We start from the raw sequence: 20,369 nt of genomic DNA on the forward strand, positions 1-20,369 counted from the left end.
GCGATACGAGAGTGTCGAGCGCAAAACGATCCTAGAATCATCGGATGCGGTGGTTGCTGTCTTGGTGCAATACGTCATCAATCATTCGAGTCTTACTGTCGAAAAGAACAAAAAGATAAGGGCGATGATGATAGCGCTAATCAATTTAAAACAAAGGACAGCCATTAAATCAGCTGACGAATGGCTCTGTGGAATGAGACACCCCGAGTGACAGAACAGTTCCACACGACTACCCCATTAGGAGTTCATTTATTTCAGAATAAAGCCAGGTTATACCTCAACCAGCGACCAAAGACGGTCATAAAAATAGTACACAATCTCCATGCAATAGGCCGTTTGTTCCCACACGGTGGGAGATTGTTCCCCGTAACAATGCTCCCGGACCAGCACTGGAAAAGCCTCTTCGGCCTCGGCTGCGGTAGCATAAACATACAACCCACTCAAAAACACATAGAAAAATACAATGTCAGGGGCGGTCCGATTTCCACCCCTTATTGCATACCACCGACAATATCCACGCAGCAATATCCTTTACCATCACTAAAAATCATCTCGTACACGAGAAAAATACTATGTCGTTTCGGCGCACAGTCGTTGAGCGCCTGTAATGCAGGACATGCCACGGCCATTGGTAAGAGGGTACCACAGCCAGACAGCGTCGAGTCCAGGGGTGTAGGGCGCGCGCGTCACACATCAATACCGCAGAGGGGGCACTTCACCAGCACCGCAGAGAGCCATCACTCGCAACAAGACCACCGTCAGCCAGAAGAGGAGACGAGAGGAGACGAGGGGAGCGAGAGAGGAGAGGAGAGGAGTGGAGAGAGAGAGAGAGAGAGAGAGAGAGAGAGAGAGAGAGAGAGGAGAGGAGAGGAGAGGAGAGGAGAGGAGAGGAGAGGAGAGGAGAGGAGAGGAGAGGAGAAGAGAGGAGAGAATCGACTGTGTCACAACCTGCCCCACCTCTGTCCCCATCAGCTAACATCCAGCGGCGCGGAGCCGTCGTTGGTCAGCATATCCAGCGCCATCCGGGCGGCCGCCGCCGGCGTCACGGCGAAGGCGGTGCCTTTGGCCGCTGCCGTGGGTGCGACGTCCGCTAAGACGGAAGCGGAATCATTGGCTCCTGCTAAGACGGCAGATGCAGTATCATTGGCGGAGGATATGACATCATGGGCGGCTGCCAAGGCGGCGGAGGCGGTATCATTGGCGGTTGCTAAGGCGGAAGATATGGTATCATTAGCGGCTGCTAAGACGACGGAAGCGGTATCATTGGCAGCCACTAAGACAGCTGATGCGGTGCTGCTAGCCGCTACTGCGGCTGCAGTCTTGCCAGCCGCTGCAGCAGCGGTTCCACTGCCGTTGGCGGCTGCCTGTACCGTGTCGATCACGTTAGTCACTGCGACGGGCACTGCCGATGATGGAGATAAAGGCTCGTCGGGACCTTCGGCCATTCGTGAGAGGGCGTCCGTAGTGGCGATCACAGCTCCGACCACGCCGATACCGATCAGGAACATGTCGAAAATCTTCTCCCGTCGGGTGATCGAACTGCAACACAACGGAGTATGACGTGTGAAAACCCAGTGAAAACATTCTTTTGGAATGTATTATTGAACAAGATATCAGATACCGTTGCCCAAGTGCCTAATATCCGGACCATCACCGAGCGACCAAAGGAAACAAGACGAGTTAAGTAAGTGAAAAGTATCACACTGATCAGTGATCACTGATAATAAATGTTGAGATTTCGTGCACACATGACCGCGGCTGGGTATCTGTGGCGACATTGCTCTATCAAACGTCACGGATACAATCACTTAAAAATAAAATCACGATAAATCACCCAAATATGAGCTAAAACTCTTCCGAATTTCAATGATCACAACTACCAGCAACTCGCCCGGTCGAAAGGTTCAGTAAAGCTTTTCAACACTCATGAGGATAAAAGTCTACTCGTACCATCAAACTCCGAAGAGCCCACGCCAAACATCTTCTATGGGTTGAATGAAATAAACATTTGCTTTGATGACTAGCAGGGTTCAGGGATGGATCACAAAGCAGAAGCGATCCGGAAGGTGACTACCGAAGTGCGCTCGGGCCGTCGTAAACGATCGTATACCGTACCGTATTGTATATATCGTATACGATTGGGCCGTCGTATGCCGTCGACACGACACGCAGCGCGTGTCGTATCGCAAGCATATTGCGCTGTGCGCAGTGTGTGCACTTGCGTTCGTTGAGCACATGAGTGCACTGTGCATTGCCGCTGTCGCAGTACGTTGTTGTGTACTGTACAGTATCGCGTAGTGCGCGACACTGCACACGTGGTTCTCGGCACTGACCGTCGGCGCAGTCGCAGGTGGAACAGTCCGGGCAGAACGAAGGCCAGCAGCGTGCAGCAGGTGCCGCCGATGATGGCCATCAGGTTGGCGAAGTTGGGGATCATCACGACCACCAGGCCCGAGGTGGCCACCAGCAGCAGACGCAGAACGTTCTGCAGAGGCGGGGAGACTCCGTCAGACACACGCAAACGGGTCTGTACAGGCAGTAACAGCCTGAATCACCTGCTACGGGAATCTAGCGTCAAACGGACACGATCTCAAAGTAACTAACTCTGGCATGGGCATATCAAATTATTCACAAGCTTTATGACAAAACATATTTGGATTTCAAAAGACACATGACCACATTGCTTCTTTATAAAGACTTACTGATCAACCATGCTGATGAAGCATATCAACCCTCCACTGGCGATGATAATATAACCCTCCTTGCCATCCCCTGGCAAGGTTACTAACATACTCAGACCTTTGGATAAGGTCACTAGCATACTCACCCCTCTGGAAGTGGTCAGGTAGCTGGCCGGCAGACGTTTCTCAATGATCGTCACCACGGGAAACATCATCAGCGGGTAGGTGAAGAACAGCGAGAAGCACAGGCAGCACTTGACCACCATGGCGAAGTCGATGGTGCCATCGCTGGGCGGCAGGTTCAGCGTGATGATCTCCCGAGTCTCTGACGGTGCAGAGGCGTGTGGAATGTCAGCGTGCGGCAGGCGGCGCATTCACCAGCATTACAAGCAATAACGACCCAAATATACTGCAAGCTCAAAGAGAATTGGGAAACATGAAACATTAGACAAGATGATGCAAAACATCTAATAACGAAACGTGATGATGCTAAGAACGGTGACAAAAGATTTAATGATCCGACAAACCAATTAACCAAGAGGGCAGTAGCGTAACCAACAAGGTCCGCCTGTACGGCGGCAGCCAGGTAACGGGACACTGCCGATGCGTGAGAACAAGGCGAATGACGCAAACCTGCCCAAAATAGCGACATACGACACACGGCCTGTTCACAACACCGAACACCACAAAACTACCCCGGCGGCACTCACCGGGCCCGAACGATATGTATCCGGAGCAGCCGAACACGACGTACAGAGCCGTCACCCAGAACATGGTGCGGCCAAAGTACATCTTGAACTTGGGCCGCACGTGCTCAGCGAGTGAGTTCTCCAGCGACAGAATCATTCCGGCGCCCTGCACAGACAAAGGTGTCAGAGGGGCAATGGTGGATACGGGTGGAGAAACTACTGTCAATTCGATGGGCTGACGGCCTAAATGGAACGCAGAGATAGCAGCTGGGAGCACCCGACACTGACGATGGGTAAACTCAGACCGACTGTCGTTGAGTGGTGTCTGCTGGAAGGAAGTTTACGTAGTGGCAGATGTGTCCCTAAGCATGCCTGATTTCGTATGTTTGGCGACATGAGTCAAACGTAAGCACGGTCGCACAAACGCTCAGCCAAACACGCATAATTAATTCTCACCTCATAGCAGTAGATGGCGATGGCAAAGAAGAACGGAAATCCTCGGGAGGAGAACTCCCGCGGGTGAAACCGCTCCATGACGTAGTAGTGCTCAAAGTCGAACCAGAACACCACGGCGAACGCCATGATGGTGGAAATCTGCGCAAAGATGCTGGGAAGACGGCAGGGGACGGGGAACGGGCGCCCGCGTTAGCCCAAATCGGCAAACCGGCGTTACAAGGACAATAGCCTCGTCAACAGTTTACATTAAAAAGGAGGTGTGATAAAAATCAACGAAGCAGGAAAACAGCCCGTGGCCTGCTCAAGTCCGCAAGGTAAGCTACCAAAACAGATGGAAGTGTGATCCTAACGGGTCTGGCACGGCCCTTTCGTTAAGTGTCGGCTAGTTTGATATAAAATGTAGGCTGTCGACTACGGCTGAACATATTGCTTCTTTCTGGTATCGCATGGTCTGGTACCGAGTCTGGATGCCTTATCCACTGGGCTACATGGAAAATGAATGTCGTTTATCGTTGTGTACATATCGGTATCTTTACGCACCTACGTCATGTTTGCCGTTTCTAGCCAGCCGCGTGCCAACGATGCGAGAAAACTTTGAAACCATCTCTCCTCAACACAACATTCGTTACCTATCATTTCTGTCAGGTAAGTATTAATACGATTAGTTAAAGCAATGCCTATTTATTTCTACCTGTAGTCTCGACAGTCCCTCATTTCATTGGCTGAACAGCATGTCAAAACGAACAAGCTTTGACCGAGGATGGGTACCATCGAAACGGGATGGGCCCTCGAGATTTTTATACGATATTATAAGACATCTGTTTCAGCGACAACGGTCGCTAAAAGAGACAGTAATCATGGGTGTAAGAGCATAGCGCATTTCGTCACATGTCATGACCGTCCAATTTACGTGGGCCACGTCTCGTGTGCTCACCTGAAGACGGCCAGTTTCTCCAGTTTCCTGAGCAGGCAGAGCATGTAGAGGAGCGGCAGGAACAGGACCAGCCACTGACTGGTGCTCACGCCACTCACGTACGTCGACAGGTTCTCCGATATAAATATGAGGTAGGCGCAGCAAAACCCTGAAACGATACGTGTCAGAGAAAATATTACAAAGGATGCTAACTACAAATAACAGGGAAATCAATTGCCATTTACACCGGCTGAGAATAAGGGAGAGTGCTGAATGCCATCCAGACTTACCGATCTGAGACACTATGACAGTGCCATCCACCAGCCAGCGACCCTTCTCCGCGTATGCGTAAAACCCTGCCGGCAAAACGCAGCAGTGTTTGTTTGTGGGCGATTCGGGGAGCATCGACAGCAGGGTCATTATGCGCCCATAGCACAGCTTTGTGTAGCTTACATTGTAACAAAACGAACTGAGGAGAAAATTTCAACTGGTGAGCATTATCATTTGAGCGAGATTCAATCGTATAGGGGCTGTAAAGTCATATTGAAACCCAGGTATATTAATGATAATAAATCGTTTAGCGGACTGAATCTGGGTGTAAAGAAGCTATTTTTCCCTAATAGCTTCTTTACACCCAGAGTCAGTCCGCTAAACGATTTATCATTAATCGTATAGATTTTGGCTGTTCGACACATTCGTAGTGATTTCGCTCGTCCAAACATGGTCCATTAAAAGAGCCAGCTAGAAAGGTTGGGTCACTGGCCCAACGAGCATTTCTTCCCCCCCCAAAAAAAAACGGAACTATCGATCATGACTTCTTAAACAAAGCATCTGACCTTTCCACTATCCACTGCTTTCGCACTTAGCGTCACGCGAACGTCATAACCTCCACCGATATCCGCCATAAACAATCCGGAGGCATTGGGAGCCCACCATCGCTCCGCTGGCCATAAACCGGCAGCCATTGTCCCGTATCGGCCGACAGCGTTATCTTTCCGACCCTGCCGCGGTGCGCCTTCTTACCGAGGTCACCGTACGTAATCTCGTGGCTGGTGTCCACCAGGATCTTGTCGTCCTCGTCGTCACCGCCGGCGTCTCCGTTGAGCAGCGGCAGTTTCAGCTCGACAGAGCCGTCGCTCAGAGGCACCTGTGGCACACACATTGCATGACAACAGGCACGGACTCGGGGACGAATGCAACCGTAGACGGACACACTTTTGAGATAAAGAGGAAATTCGAAAACGTTCTCGAAAACGTACTGATTTGGATATGCATCGTAGGGGAAGGTAGTAATGCAAAGTGTCTGTGGTCTCACATTTCGTTTGTTATAAGGCCGTGTGGACTCAAAAAATCATTTTATACAGTGCAGATCCCGTAGCTCAGCCGGTAGATCGTAAAACTCCGAGTGAAGTGAGCACAAGTCCCGGTTACAAAAGTCCGGGGCTCGAGGCGCGACGGGTGCTTGACGTTTATGAGGCTCCTGAGAGAGAACTTCACCATTTATTCAAATCGACATCTGCGAGGCTACCCATCTGACCGTAGCCGGCTCATAGTGAGAGCCGATAGTAATAGAGCCGGTAACTTACCGATCACAGCTCGATCACCTCATTCGCGTTCGGGCGAGTTTGTAAAAGGATAAGACGAAGGGCCTCCAGCGGTGTGTTGACGGAAAGGACGGCAAGGACCTGAACTGAAAGGATAAACATCGGGCCTTATAACAGAATCTACTGCACCATTCATAAAACAAAACGCATTACGACACGCGCCTCACATATAAAAAAGCAAAGGGTAAAAGGGACAGCAAATTATACAGCATACATGCAATAGCACAATCGCTTACGAGCTCACCGGCTCAATAGAGGCATAAAATAATATTACAATGTCCATCTGAAGAACCAGTGTGTGTAAAGAGTGAAAGTAGGTATCATTGAAATAGCTTGGGTGAGGAAACAACAAGACCTGACCCCTTCAAGCCCTTCGATTGTACAGTCGTGTACAGGTTGATGGTCCCCTACTCTTTATCCACCGGGTTCCTATGGCTCAGCATTGGCAGCAGCCGCCTGGTACCGGTAGGCTGTGCCGCATGACCCGAAAGCTATGCGGCACAGTCTACCCACGCCGTTTGACATCGGCTCGGGTCGCCGGGTGGAGCACTTTGTAGACCAGCTGTTGCGTCAGACCAGCGCGGGGGAGGGGCTCGTCTCAGTGGTTGGCGTGGGCTGGCGAGTGGTGTTGGGGCGTGTTGGTGGACCATGGGGGCTGGTCGGGTGTGTGTGGTCACTTCTTGCATTGCACATTTTGCGTCGCTTAACAATTGCATTCCTGTTTTTGATAAGCACAATGCACGGAAGACCCAGCGAATATAATTTACTTTACTTGTGCATTGTGCAAAACGTGATTTGGCACGGTATCGATTCAACCATAGGTCTTGTGCCTATGCATGATATTTAGGCAATACGTTTATGAAAACGGTAGATTGATGCTGGATGTCAATTAGTATGCTAAATGTCGACACGTATTAAATGAGTGAATGAATGAATCAATCAATCAAACAATCAATCGACATGTATAAAACCGTATAAATGGCTCGCAACCACTAATAGCAATCAAACCATCCTAACTCGGAAAAGCAGCCGGAGCCCTGATGAGGCTTGAACCGGGACTCCACGCTGTGAATTTTGCCAATGATCCATCATCATTCCACCAAGCTAGAGTGACCGGCACCCGAACCCACAAAAACATTAATTGACTTTGCCGCCGACCTCCCGGCCCCGCCGCCCGCCCGGCCAGACTTTGCCCCGGCAATAGCCACCATCCGGTGTAGCTCAGCGTAGGAGTGCTCGACTGTCAAACTGACCGGTAGTGAGGGGCCCGGTTCGAAACGCTTCGGATGCTGGATGTTTAATTCTCGTTGGGAGGCTTTGCGTTTAGTTCACTTTTCAGAAAGATCATTTGGTGACTGACCTGTTTTCTTTCTTTGCTGCAATTCATGAGGAGACCGTATGCACCCTTACCTGTCCTTCCGCACCCCACTTGGGAGATGGGTGGTTGCCCCCCCCCCCCCCATGGGTTTTGTGAATATCTCTAAAACGAATTTTTGGAAGGGGGATACGATCGGTTCCATGCGACAAGTGACCACACACGCCCAGCCCCAGGTCCGCTCACTCCCTCCCCACATCACCTCCTCCCCACACCACACTCCAGCCCGCCTCATCCACCGAGCCGAGCCATGACGAGCCTCAGCGCCCCGGGGCGCGACCTGTCAGCGAACCGGCGGGGACGCGGGCCGGCGGTTGCGTGCGCCGCGGGGGCAGGGGCGCGTCCAGGCGTCGGGGACATCGAGGCGGCGCGAGCTGGCGCCGCCACGGCGACACTGGAACAGACCTGATAATTGGACACCTCAACATTCAGTCGTTGAAGCCCAAACTGCCGGATCTGCGAGACGACATTCATAGAGATCACGGATTTGATATATTGTTACTGTTATTATATAACAGTGTTCGCTGACAGGTCGCGCCCCGGGGCGCTGAGGCTCGTTATGGCTCGGCTCAGTGGATGAGGCGGGGTGGAGTGTGGTGTGGGGAGAGGGGTGATATGGGTAAGGAGTGAGCGGACCTGGGGCTGGGCGTGTGTGGTCACTTGTCGCATAGAACCGATCGTATCCCCCCTCCAAAAATTCGTTTTAGAGATATTCACAAAACCCATGGGGGGGGGGGGCAACCACCCATCTCCCAAGTGGGGTGCGGAAGGACAGGTAAGGGTGCATACGGTCTCCTCATGAATTGCAGCAAAGAAAGAAAACAGGTCAGTCACCAAATGATCTTTCTGAAAAGTGAACTAAACGCAAAGCCTCCCAACGAGAATTAAACATCCAGCATCCGAAGCGTTTCGAACCGGGCCCCTCACTACCGGTCAGTTTGACAGTCGAGCACTCCTACGCTGAGCTACACCGGATGGTGGCTATGGCCGGGGCAAAGTCTGGCCGGGCGGGCGGCGGGGCCGGGAGGTCGGCGGCAAAGTCAATTAATGTTTTTGTGGGTTCGGGTGCCGGTCACTCTAGCTTGGTGGAATGATAATGGATCATTGGCAAAATTTACAGCGTGGAGTCCCGGTTCAAGCCTCATCAGGGCTCCGTCTGCTTTTCCGAGTTAGGATGGTTTGATTGCTATTAGTGGTTGCGAGCCATTTATACGGCTTTATACATGTCGATTGATTGTTTGATTGATTGATTGATTCATTCATTCATTTAATACGTGCCGACATTTAGCATACGAATTGACATCCAGTATCAATCTACCGTTTTCATAAACGTATTGCCTAAATAGCATGCATAGGCACAAGACCTATGGTTGCCTCGATACCGTGCCAAATCACGTATTGCACAATGCACAAGTAAGGTAAATCATATTCGCTGGGTCTTCCGTGCATTGTGCTTATCAAAAACAGGAATGCAATTGTTAAGCGACGCAAAATGTGCAATGCAGGTCCAGGAAGTGACCACACACACCCGACCAGCCCCCATGGTCCACCAACACGCCCCACACCACTCGCCAGCCCACGCCAACCACTGAGACGAGCCCCTCCCCTCCCCCCGCGCTGGTCTGACGCAACAGCTGGTCTACAAAGCGCTCCACCCGGCGACCCGAGCCGATGTCAAACGGCGTGGGTAGACTGTGCCGCATAACTTTCGGGTCATGCGGCACAGCCTACCGGTACCAGGCGGCTGCTGCCAATGCTGAGCCATAGGAACCCGGTGGATAAAGAGTAGGGGACCATCAACCTGTACACGACTGTACCACGCTTTGAGAATCACTTACGTTGCTCTTCACGTAAGTATTGACGGATACGTTCCCACTTCGACGTTTGCTCAGCAGCAAATATTTGCAGTCAATCAAGAGAAACATTGCTCGAATGGAAACGTAACCGACGGTCACCATTATCAATATTCCTTCTGCTAGGCCGGCCTGAAAAGAAAAATAATGCAATCAGTTTTCTATGACAAATTGACGATTACATATGTATTCAATGTTTGACATTTCAATCAATGCATCAGCATAAGGCATTCGTGAACAAATACACTGGCAACGTCGGACAACAATGTGTAATTAGACTACATACCTCTTTGTATGCGAACGGCAGACCAAGCACGCCTGCTCCGATGAAGGAGATGAAGATGTTGGCCACGATCTTCACCGGGTGCGTGGCCCCGGAACCGGCCACGCCGGCCGTCATCTGCGGCAGAACGACACAAGCTTCAACATCAGACGTCAACAGCGCCGGCGCGTCATCCTAGTGGCGCGGGTGGGTAACGCGTCCACGTTCGGTGTGCGAGGTCCTGGGATCAAAGCTGAGCTCTGGCATCCCTATCCAGCCTTTCCACTGTCCACTCAATTGTTGATGGAAAAGTCACCAACAAATTCAGGATGAGATAGATGGAATAATATGCAGCATGACTAAAATTGTGACCAGAGACGTTTTTACATGATCGTGACCTGAGGTCAGCAGGTAAGTTCACATGCCTCAAAACTAGGGCTGCAGAGTTAAAGTCAGAGTCGGAGTAGGCCGGAGCGGAATGGAAAGTTCTGGCTGATGATAGAGTTGGAGAAGATATTGCACGGCATAGGCCTTCCATGCAATATAGGCCAGTCATGGTTTACGTCCGTTTACTGGCCAGTCATGGTTTACGTCCGTTTACTGAATAATATTACGTTTGTTGACCTTTCAAAAACATATTTTGTCGAGGCTACGATCATACTCCCCTCTTGGACGTGAAAATCCGAAGACTACGGCATCCCCAAAACCTTCTTTTAGTTCACTTTTTTAGACAGACAGACAGTATATCTGCAATACAAGGCCTTAAAATGCAAAGGGACTCTGTTGCTTAGAGCCAGACTGCAAAGCATGACAAGCCAGCAGGATCAGAGTCGACAGGTCACACCAGCCAGTCTGCAGCGGCCCACACCAACCAAACTGTAAATCCGCGCCATTCTACATCAAACGAAGCCTATGAATTTAGTAGTCAGGTATAAAATCGAGAAACCCTGATCTCTGATGAGAAAAACTGCAAGTAATCCACGCCGGCCAGGGGTTGTTTGAACACCCCTCATGTCTTCCGCAAATATAAAAAACGTCATCGCAAAGCCCACGTTTTGCATATGTTGTGAGAATTTCAAAAACAGATCACCCAAGGTCAAGTCACCAGGTCACATCAATTAACCTTACCCGAGAAACAATTTCAAATGCTCAGCATAACTATACCAACTGAACGATAACTTTAACTTGCGCCCCGTAAGAAAGAGACGAAACGGCCCCCTGTCCTATTCCGTGGATATCTCCTAAACTACTGCAGATATCGCCACCAAACTTTCAGGACCCCTCAGGGGAACAAATTTTACATGTCATGTTAAACAGTTTCCCTTAAGGCTGTGAAGGGTTGGCCAAAATAATCCTGTTCTGCCATTTTCGACCCCAAAACAGGTTTCGCAGAAAGAGCTGTCACGCCTACAGCTTTAAAAATACAGAAAAATGTTTGCCTTAGGCGTAGAATTACCAGGGCTATAAAACTCCTATCTCGGATTCTTGAAAACTTTGGATTTTGACCCCCAAAAATAAAAAAGCAGTTATTTGATATAATACCTCAAAATCCCAAAAATTCTCAATATTTGAAAAAAACTGTGTCACAAGGCGGGTCTATCGAAGGCCATTTGAATTGTGAAAATCGATGGGTAAGTTTCCGAGATTTTAGTGGGGGGGACCCCCCTTTTCCACCGATACCCCTAATGAGTACGGGGCGCGGGTTAACCCTCGCACTTGTAGGGTGGGGGTCGAACGGACCCCCTCGGTTTTTCGCGAATAGCTCGAGCAAAAAGCGGCCGATCGCGACGAAACTTTAAGTACCCTCGAGTTAATCACTTTTACACCCACCCCGAAATTCTTTTGACCCTGACTCCAATGACCTTTGACCTGTGACCTATTTCTCAAAACCATGTTTGGCCGGAATCGTGATTCGGCGTATGTCGGCTCACATTAACTGCGCGTTTGCAGTCTTTTTGTAGTTTTAAACGTCCAAAGATGTGAAATGCTGTAATTGGTCCCATGCACTATGGTGGATGTCAAGGTCATGTGGTCAGGTCAGGCTACTGACCTATGATGCCCTTGGTTCACTTTTTCGAGTTTTACATGTTTCTAGGCTAGTTTTTTGGAGCTGTTTTCGAATTTAGCAACCATTTGAACATTAACGAAGAAGTTATGGTGCCTTCCTAACATACCACGAATCTGTCAGTGGTGTTTAACGCCTACTATGAATACCCGACAGGACGCCTTCTGGTTGAACTGACCTAACCCGACCCGATGGCCTAACTGCATTAAAATATCACCTGTGATAAAACTCAATGATCCGACCTGGCCCAAAGGCATGACAATATTATCTGTGATCAAAACTAACAGGAAATCCGTGCTCAGCGCCCCCAAAACCCAAAAACCACCTTATTTTACGAAGTTCTGACAGGTCCCGATTTTCCCGACTTTTGGGTAATTGACCTGACCTGAAAAGTCAACCAATGAGCTAGGGCTTTAAAATTGGGTATCATCGGCATCAGCTTCCTCTCGTAACGGGCAGCACGCTCGTTTTTTCCCGCAAAGCTCTAGCTCAATAAGGGGCCAAACAGGAAAATACGTTCGCGGCTGGCAACAAAGCGATACATGCGAGGGTTAAAACTCTAAGCAATTGGTAAGAGCAGCAGTATGCGTAACACATTGACCCTCGCCGGTACAGGCCATTTTGCGTCCTTCGACGGCACAAGGAGGGGGGGGGGGGGGGGGGGGGGTACGACCCCTCCTCGCGTTTGGCCCCTGATCGAGCTAGAGCTTCGCAGAAAAAAAAGAGCGTGTTGCCCGTCACGCGAGGAAGCCGATGATACCCAATTAAGGTCCCAGGTCATCGGTCGACCTTCCAGGTCAGGTCAATGACCCAAAAGTCGGGAAAATCGGGACCTGTTAGAAAGTCGCAAGATGTGGCTGCTATGGGGTTTTTCGGGGTGCTGATCACGAATATCGTGTTAGTTTTTATCACCGAACATGTCTTTAAGCATTAAGACCAGGTCGGGTCAGGTCAGGTCAGGTCAACCAGAAGGGGTCGTGACGGGTATTCGTAGTACGTGTCAACCGCCTCTGACAGATTCGAATTCAGCACCAAAAACTAGTCTAGAAACATGTAAAACTCGAAAAAGTGAACCGAGGTCACCAAAGGTCAATGACCTGAACTGACCTCCAGGTGACCTTGAAATCCCCCCTAATGCATGGGAGCAACATCAAATCACATGTTTGAACGTTTGAAACCACGAAAAGCTTGCAAACGCGCGGCCAATGCGAGCCGACATACGCCGAATCACGATTTCGGCCAAATATTGTCTCTGAAAGTAGGTAAGTCACAGGTCAAAGGTCATTTGGGTCAGGGTCATGACATTTTAAGGGTAGGTGTAGAATTGATCAATGCCAAAATACTGAAGATTTCGTCGCGATCGGCTGCTTTTTACGCGAGTTAGGTATTCGCGAAAAACCTTATGGTGCATCAACTCTCTTGCCGGCGAGGGTTAATCTCTGAATTTTAATATGAGTGACCTAGTGCCCCTGAGGTCATCTCAGCCCATTAAAGGTATCCAGTAGTCTTTGACAACAACTGTTGAAGAGACATGCTAGAGCAATGCACACTTCAAAGTTGTTCAGCTCAATGATATGGATCAACTGATAGGTTGATCCATATCATTTCCAGTCAGGTCATGACCCTTTCCACCCTTTCCTGTCAGGTCATGACCTTGACTTCAGGCCAAATTTTTAATATAATTTTTAAAGGTAAAATCATAATTCATTTGATGCATGTATTGACTAGAGGAACAAGCTGGTAAAACAATTGTCTAGCAAGTTTTGAGTCTAAAGTTATTCCATAAATACTCTCTACAAAACATCGACTTTGATAGTTTTTGTCATGGCTGTATCGATATCTTGCAGAGAAGTTAGATTAGCCAAGTTTTCTTGTATTGCGTTGCGTAGCGGCCACACCCAAACAGCATCGAAACAAGCTCGGCCCAAAAATCGAGGGGCGTATACGAGGGGCGTATCTCTACTAAACTGCTGCAACTCAGCTACTCGCGGTACACCTCCCCCCTTTCAATAGACGCGCAGGTCAGGCGGGAGCGCACAATGAAATATACAAGCTTGCTAAGCGTAATGCAAATTAAGCGGGAACAATAAATGTCAGGTTCCAAAACTTTTACGTGTCGCACCACTTTAGTAATACTGATAGTCCGCACGTTTTGTGGGCTTCACACGACGACCACTGCGCGTGAATCGCGGAAGCTCGCCCGGTGCTGCTGTTGCTCCTGCTGGAGCTGCTGCTGGTGGTGGTGCTATACCCATTCTCTGGGCAGGTTGAGCAGGCGGTGGCGGCGGTTCGGCTGCTGGCAGCAGTTCTTCGGGTTCCTCGGGTGCTTGTGACGATGCCGGAGGCGATTGCGGCGAGGACGAAGGTGCACTTTGCGGTGATGCACTCAGCGGTGAGCTCCGAGACGGTTGTGGAGAAGCGATGTCCCAGGATGCTGGTCGGGTAACTGGCGGAAGAGCAGCATCTGGACTCGGGCGAGAATCGGGTGGAATCGGAAGGATGAAACGTCGGTTACGGACGACAGGCGTTGGCGTGGTAGCTGACGGAATGATGAATGAGTTTGGCTGCGCAGCTGGTCCGATGACGCACACTGGTCCGTTCCAGTGTTTCTCGCCGTCATGACGCACACGAACGTCATCACCCACTGATGGAGGGTCGAGGAGCGCTGCGCCATGCCTCTTGTCATATCCCTCCTTTTGACGAAGCTTTTGCAGATCATGATGATGCTGAAGTTCGATGAAGTCAGGCCATTGCGGCTTCATGTGCACCGGATGAATTGGTAGTCGGGTTCTCAGATTGCGTCCCATGAGCAGGCGTGCTGGACTGTGTCCAGTGACTTCCAGTGGAGTATTCCGGTAGGCCAAAAGCGCCAGCGTCGGATCCGGTTGCTGAATGATACGTTTGGCTGTCTGAACAGCACGCTCGACAGCTCCATTGCTTCTCGGGTTGTGAGGGCTACTCATGATGTGCTTGACGCCGTACGTTTTGGAGAAGTCGGCGAAGGCTTGAGAAGAGAATTGCGGTCCACCGTCGGAACGAAGAATCTCTGGGATTCCGAAGCGTCCGAAGAGACCCCTGAGTCGGTCGATCGTGCTTGCGCTGGTGGTTGACGTCATGTGAAGAATTTCCAGCCAGCGACTGAAGTAATCAACGACGATGAGGAAGGTCCGGCCCTCATAGGTAGCGAAGTCTACCCCCACTGTATTCCACGGGCCATCGGCGAGCTCGGTGGGCTGGAGTGGCTCTGCATGCTGCCGCCGTCTGTGTGCTTGACAGAACCCACAGCGGTCGATCCATGCTTTCAGTTGGCCGTTGATACCAGGCCACCAGACTGACTCGGCGATCCTTTGTCGGCACTTGACCAGACTCAGATGTCCGTCGTCGTGAATCTTTCGTAGCATTTCACGTTGCATGTCTTCAGGGATGACAATTCGGCTCCCGTACATCAGTAGAGGTTTGCTGGTTTGATCGTAGGACACGCTGAAGTATCCACGAGCTGAATAGAATTCCAGCAGGTCAGGATGGACAGGAGATGACCATCCGATTTCAGTGAAGTTGATGACCTGACGGATCTTTCGATCTTGATGTTGTTGCTGCGCGATGTCTTCAAGCTTGCCGTGGCTTGCGGGCAAGGCTGACATGATGGCGTTGACATGGGCTTCGATTTCCGCCACGTCCTCGTCGGACGAGTGTTGTTCACTGACGGGTTTGCGTGAGAGGAGATCAACAATGAGCAGCTGCTTGCCTGGCGTGTAGACAGCTTCTCCAGCGTAGGCTGCCAGTCTCATCAGTAGACGTTGACAGCGGAGTGGCGTATCAGCGATGTCTCTGGCGTTGATGAGCGGCACTAGCGGCTTGTGATCTGTAAGCAGTGAGAATCGTTGAAGACCGTACAGATATCCGTGGAACTTTTCGCACGCCCACGCTCCTGCCAGGCACTCTTTCTCGATCTGTGCGTATTTGCTTTCGGCACTGGTCAGTCGGCGTGAACAGAAGGCAACTGGTCGTAGCTCACCATCTTTCTTTTGCATGAGGCAGCCTCCAATGCCATAGGAGCTTGCATCTGCAGACACCACAGTCTCCAACTTCGGGTCGAAATACGCCAGGACTCCTGCTTCGGCTATCTTCTTTTTGATGTCTTCGAAAGCTTTTTGCTGAGGGTGATCCCAGATCCACTCGGCGTCCTTTTTCAGGAGGTCATGCATAGGTCCCATGATGCTTTGAGCGTTGGGTACGAAGCGCGTCAGGAAGTTGATGGCACCCAGCATCGATCTCAATTCCTGAACGTTTTCTGGCGGTGGCATGTCTTGCACAGCTCTGAGCTTCTCTTTGTCGGGTTGGACACCAGCTGCGGATAGGCGGTGACCCAGGAACGCCACACTTCTTCGGCGAAATTCGCATTTCGATTCGTTGAGCTTGATGCCAGTCTCTTTGATGCGCTGCAGGACTGCAGAGAGGCGCTTGTCATGCTCTTTGCCTTTGCCGTGCACGATGGTGTCGTCCTGGAAGAATACGACTCCCGGTAGGTCGTCCAACATCTCTGCCATCTTGCGTTGGTACACTTCCCGAGCCAGGGTGATTCCCATCGGTAGGCGGTTGAAGCGGTACCGTCCGAACGGCGTCAGGAACGTCGTGAGGTGCTTTGACTTCTCTGCCAGCGGGAGATGAAAGAAACCACTGGTGGCATCCAGCTTGCTGAAGGTGTCAGATCCTCGAACGGCATTGCTCAGCTCCACGAAGGTTGGCAGCTCGTAGCGTTCTCTCTTCACAGAGGCATTCAGCTTTTTGAAGTCAACAGTCAGTCTGACTTTGCCATTTGGTTTCGGCACAGGTACGATCGGCGCACACCAGTCGCTGGGTTCGCTGACCTTTTCGATGACACCGGTGCTTTCCAGGCGCGCAAGCTCTTCTTTGACGGGTTGCTGCAGCGGTAGTGACACTCTGCGTGCTGTCACCACGGCGTAGGGCACAGCTCCGTCTTTCAACGTGATGCTGACCGGCGTTGTTTTCCACAGTCCAACTTCTTTGGCAAACAGCTCACTAGGAATGTTCACTTCATTGAGAAGCTTTACCAGTCCTAGCTTCAGTGAGTCTTCTCTGCCTAGCAGCGGGCGGACGAGGCTGTGTGTAGCATACAGCACGACGTCTGCGACTTTCTCATTTGGAGACTTCAGTTTCGTGACAACTTTGCCTAGCACGTCCACTTGGCCACCGGGACTGTTCAACTTCATGTTCGCTTTTTGCATTCTGTGAGCCAGATTCAGCTTTTTGAGCGTGTCATAGCTGACGACAGAGACGTCTGCTCCAGTGTCTATTTTCATCAGGAGTTCTTCTTCCGCTTTGCCTATCTTCAGCATGACCATCCCCGAGTTCTGTTCATGTTCCACTGCACTGACCTCTGCTTTGTCCATCTCTTTCTTCATTTCTGTGCAGCTAGTCATTTCTTCAATGAGCCCCAAATATGCATCAGACTCAGCATGTCCAGCTTCTGCTTCTCCAGCTTGAACTTCTGCCACTTGATGAGGTACTGCGCTTCGGCAGACTTCTGGGAGGTGACATCACTCTTGTTGCATCTTGCACATGTTTTTCCGTACGCAGGACAGTTGTTTCTGCCGAGACGATGACTCCTGCCACAGAAGTTGCACATTCTGCCACTGGTTTCCCAGTGGGGAGCTTGGTACCGGTTTCTGTTGCCTGCGTCGTGTGCTCCCTGCACGTTCCTAGTCATTGGCTGGTTTGTCTGAAGATTTGGACGAGTGCCAACACCTTGCTGTCTTTGGTTTCTGCTTTCTTGGTTGTTTCTCCTGTTATCTGGATGGTAGTTCCTTTTGTTGCTTTGCAGATTGGGCTTTGACCATTGCACAGCATCAGCTTGCTTTGTTTCTTCTGATTTCTCTTTCACAGCCTTTTTCACTGCTTCATATTTCTTTGCGTAGTTGATCAGGTGATCCAGCTCCTGGTCTGTTTCAAGGGCAAGTCGTTCGATTAGACCAGTGTCCTTGACCCCCACAAGGAATCTGTCCCTGATCTGGTCGCGTTTCTGCTGAAACCCGCAGCTCTGGGCCATTGAGTACAGCGCTCGGACATATTCATCGATTGTCTCGCCTTCATGCTGGTTTCGTTGATGAAACTGTGACCTTTTCACTGAACTGTTGGATTTTGGCAGAAAGTATGCAGTGAATTTGTCCATCACTACTTCGAAGTTGGCCCTTTCAGCTTCAGTTAGTCCAAACGAATCGAGAATTTCACCACTGTCTGGCATTCCCATGAGATACAGAAGTGAGGTAACCTGATATTCCTGAGATTCTCTATCCAATCGATGTAGAGTTCTAAACATTTTGTAGCTTTCCTTCCATTTTGGCTAATCCTCTGGTGCTCTACAATCAAATTTCTCAGGTGGTGGATAGAGAGGCATTATCACATGGAAAGTATTTCAATTCTTTTTTTTTGCTTACCTCTTGCTTTTGAGATTGCTTTCGTCTTGAATTGCTTTTAAAATAACCTTCAATATTGGCTTGAATTGCTTTGATGCTCTGCGTCACTTTCGTCACAAAAATATCCAATCGTTTTGCTGCGTAGTTTCACTGTGAATACCCTTGGCACTTCTCTAGCTTATCGACAATGAATTTGCTGATCATTTCTCTGTGTTTTCCTCACCCAGGGCACCATGTATCGATATCTTGCAGAGAAGTTAGATTAGCCAAGTTTTCTTGTATTGCGTTGCGTAGCGGCCACACCCAAACTGCATCGAAACAAGCTCGGCCCAAAAATCGAGGGGCGTATACGAGGGGCGTATCCCTACTAAACTGCTGCAACTCAGCTACTCGCGGTACAATGGCCTCTGGAAGCTAAACACCTAATCAAGTCTAAGAGCACTTCACAGAAAGAGCTTTACAAGAGCTTTACAGTTTACACTACCTATCAAATCAAGTATCAAATGCACTTTTTTGTTGCACTGTAGCACTATTCCTTAGTTCACAATACCTCAATGTTGACTGGACTATTGGAGACCAGAGGCCTTAATTAGGACCCAATGTTGTTGAGCTCATGCAGTACCTTTTGCGTGTTGCAAATGTTTTCTCAGACAATGCTGTATCAGCACAGCTGTTGAAAACAATGCAAATTTACTACTTACAGCCCACACTGCTTAGTGCTTCTCGCACACACAAAGCCCACAGTTAATGTGTTCTGCAGTATCTGCACCATACACCGACAAATGACAATAGTGGAGTGCCCACTTCCCAGCCTCCACACCAAAGAAATGTCATTGAAATCATCATGCTTCACACTTTAGTCATAGTCTGGTTTGTTGCCATGCTTTGCAGTCTGTCGTGGCACAAGCAAAGGAAACAAATGTGAGAACTGAGAAGAGAATCAGAATTGGAATAGAGAGTAAAGAGACAACTAACCTTTATTCTTTACTCAGATATTCTTATAAATGCATTAAAATACTGTTCAGTTTACTAGAGACAAGCGCAGCTCCGGAGACGTCCACTTCAACTAAGCACCAAGCCGGGGGCGTCGAAGTCTAGTAGGAAAATCTGGCAATCCCCGGCGTGACGTAACGTCGGGGATGACCGACGGCACCTTGCACTGAAAGATACGGCAGAACGGCTATTTTTGAAAAATGATTAAAAATACTTGGGTGCTGTTATGACACATTAAACGCTTATCAGCATGTTCCTCATGATGTGATAAAGCCATATCCGTGGTCGAAAATAGCCGAGTCCCTCCCAATTTCCAAACATCGACCTTATAAGCAAAGGATGTAAGCGTAATACTTAAGGGCGACTTTCCCTTACATATCCGTACATATGCGGCCTTAAGGAAATCGGTAGTGTGGCGATAAGCGACGCGTGCGACATCTGTGGGGCGACTGTGGCGACACCTGGTGGCTGCTTTTCTGCTGTATGTAGGTATTGGGGTTTTGCCAGATATGGTTCCTACTGCTACACCACTATGTTGACCCAATACTAGAAAGTTATTTTGCCAGTAAATGGCAAGAAAATTAAAAGTATATTTATAAAATTGCTTATAAATGATTACGAGATAATAATGAAGAAGTTTTGATTGATTAATTATTTAAATATTCAACCGTGAAACTATATTCTGGTAGGTTTAGTAGAAATTAGTCCGTGCAACCTTGTATTTAGGGCCTTGCACCAAGCTAAGCACAGAAATATAAAAAGATATACCACAACAGGGGTACGAGCGGCACGAGTTGGCTAGAAGGCGCACGGCGCGGGTGAGACGATTACGAAGGGATGGTAGCTGGTGCTGAGCACGTGATCACTTCGGAACATATGACGTCAGCTTGTTTCCTTTCTTCCTTCTTTCTAAAACAGACCAAAGAGAAAACAACTACAAACGCACCACTATTTCATGTCGTAGTTCTCTTATCAGAAAAATACGTTTTTTTCAAAAATGACAAAACTTTTCGAAAGCAAAAAATGTTTTCTGCCAGCTTGGCG

The 20,369-nt window shown here is 49.6% G+C and overlaps 1 protein-coding gene across 1 annotated transcript; it reads right to left on the reverse strand.

Moving 5' to 3' along the window:
* Positions 1-234: 234 nt before the first annotated feature.
* Positions 235-19,402, reverse strand: LOC122388793 (amino acid transporter ANT1-like). Its single transcript, XM_043380189.1, has 11 exons — positions 19,308-19,402; positions 9,858-9,971; positions 9,557-9,703; positions 5,763-5,886; positions 5,030-5,095; positions 4,761-4,908; positions 3,827-3,977; positions 3,392-3,536; positions 2,828-3,006; positions 2,334-2,485; positions 235-1,539 (listed from the first exon to the last, which is right to left on the reverse strand). The coding sequence occupies exons 2-11, from the start codon at positions 9,969-9,971 to the stop codon at positions 969-971; spliced, it is 1,797 nt and encodes a 598-aa protein (XP_043236124.1). The 5' UTR covers positions 19,308-19,402; the 3' UTR covers positions 235-968.
* Positions 19,403-20,369: the final 967 nt, after the last annotated feature.

This window comes from Amphibalanus amphitrite, unplaced genomic scaffold, assembly GCF_019059575.1.
Source record: "Amphibalanus amphitrite isolate SeventyFive unplaced genomic scaffold, NRLGWU_Aamphi_draft 000335F_arrow, whole genome shotgun sequence".
In the NCBI taxonomy this organism is placed as follows: Eukaryota; Metazoa; Arthropoda; class Thecostraca; order Balanomorpha; family Balanidae; genus Amphibalanus; species Amphibalanus amphitrite.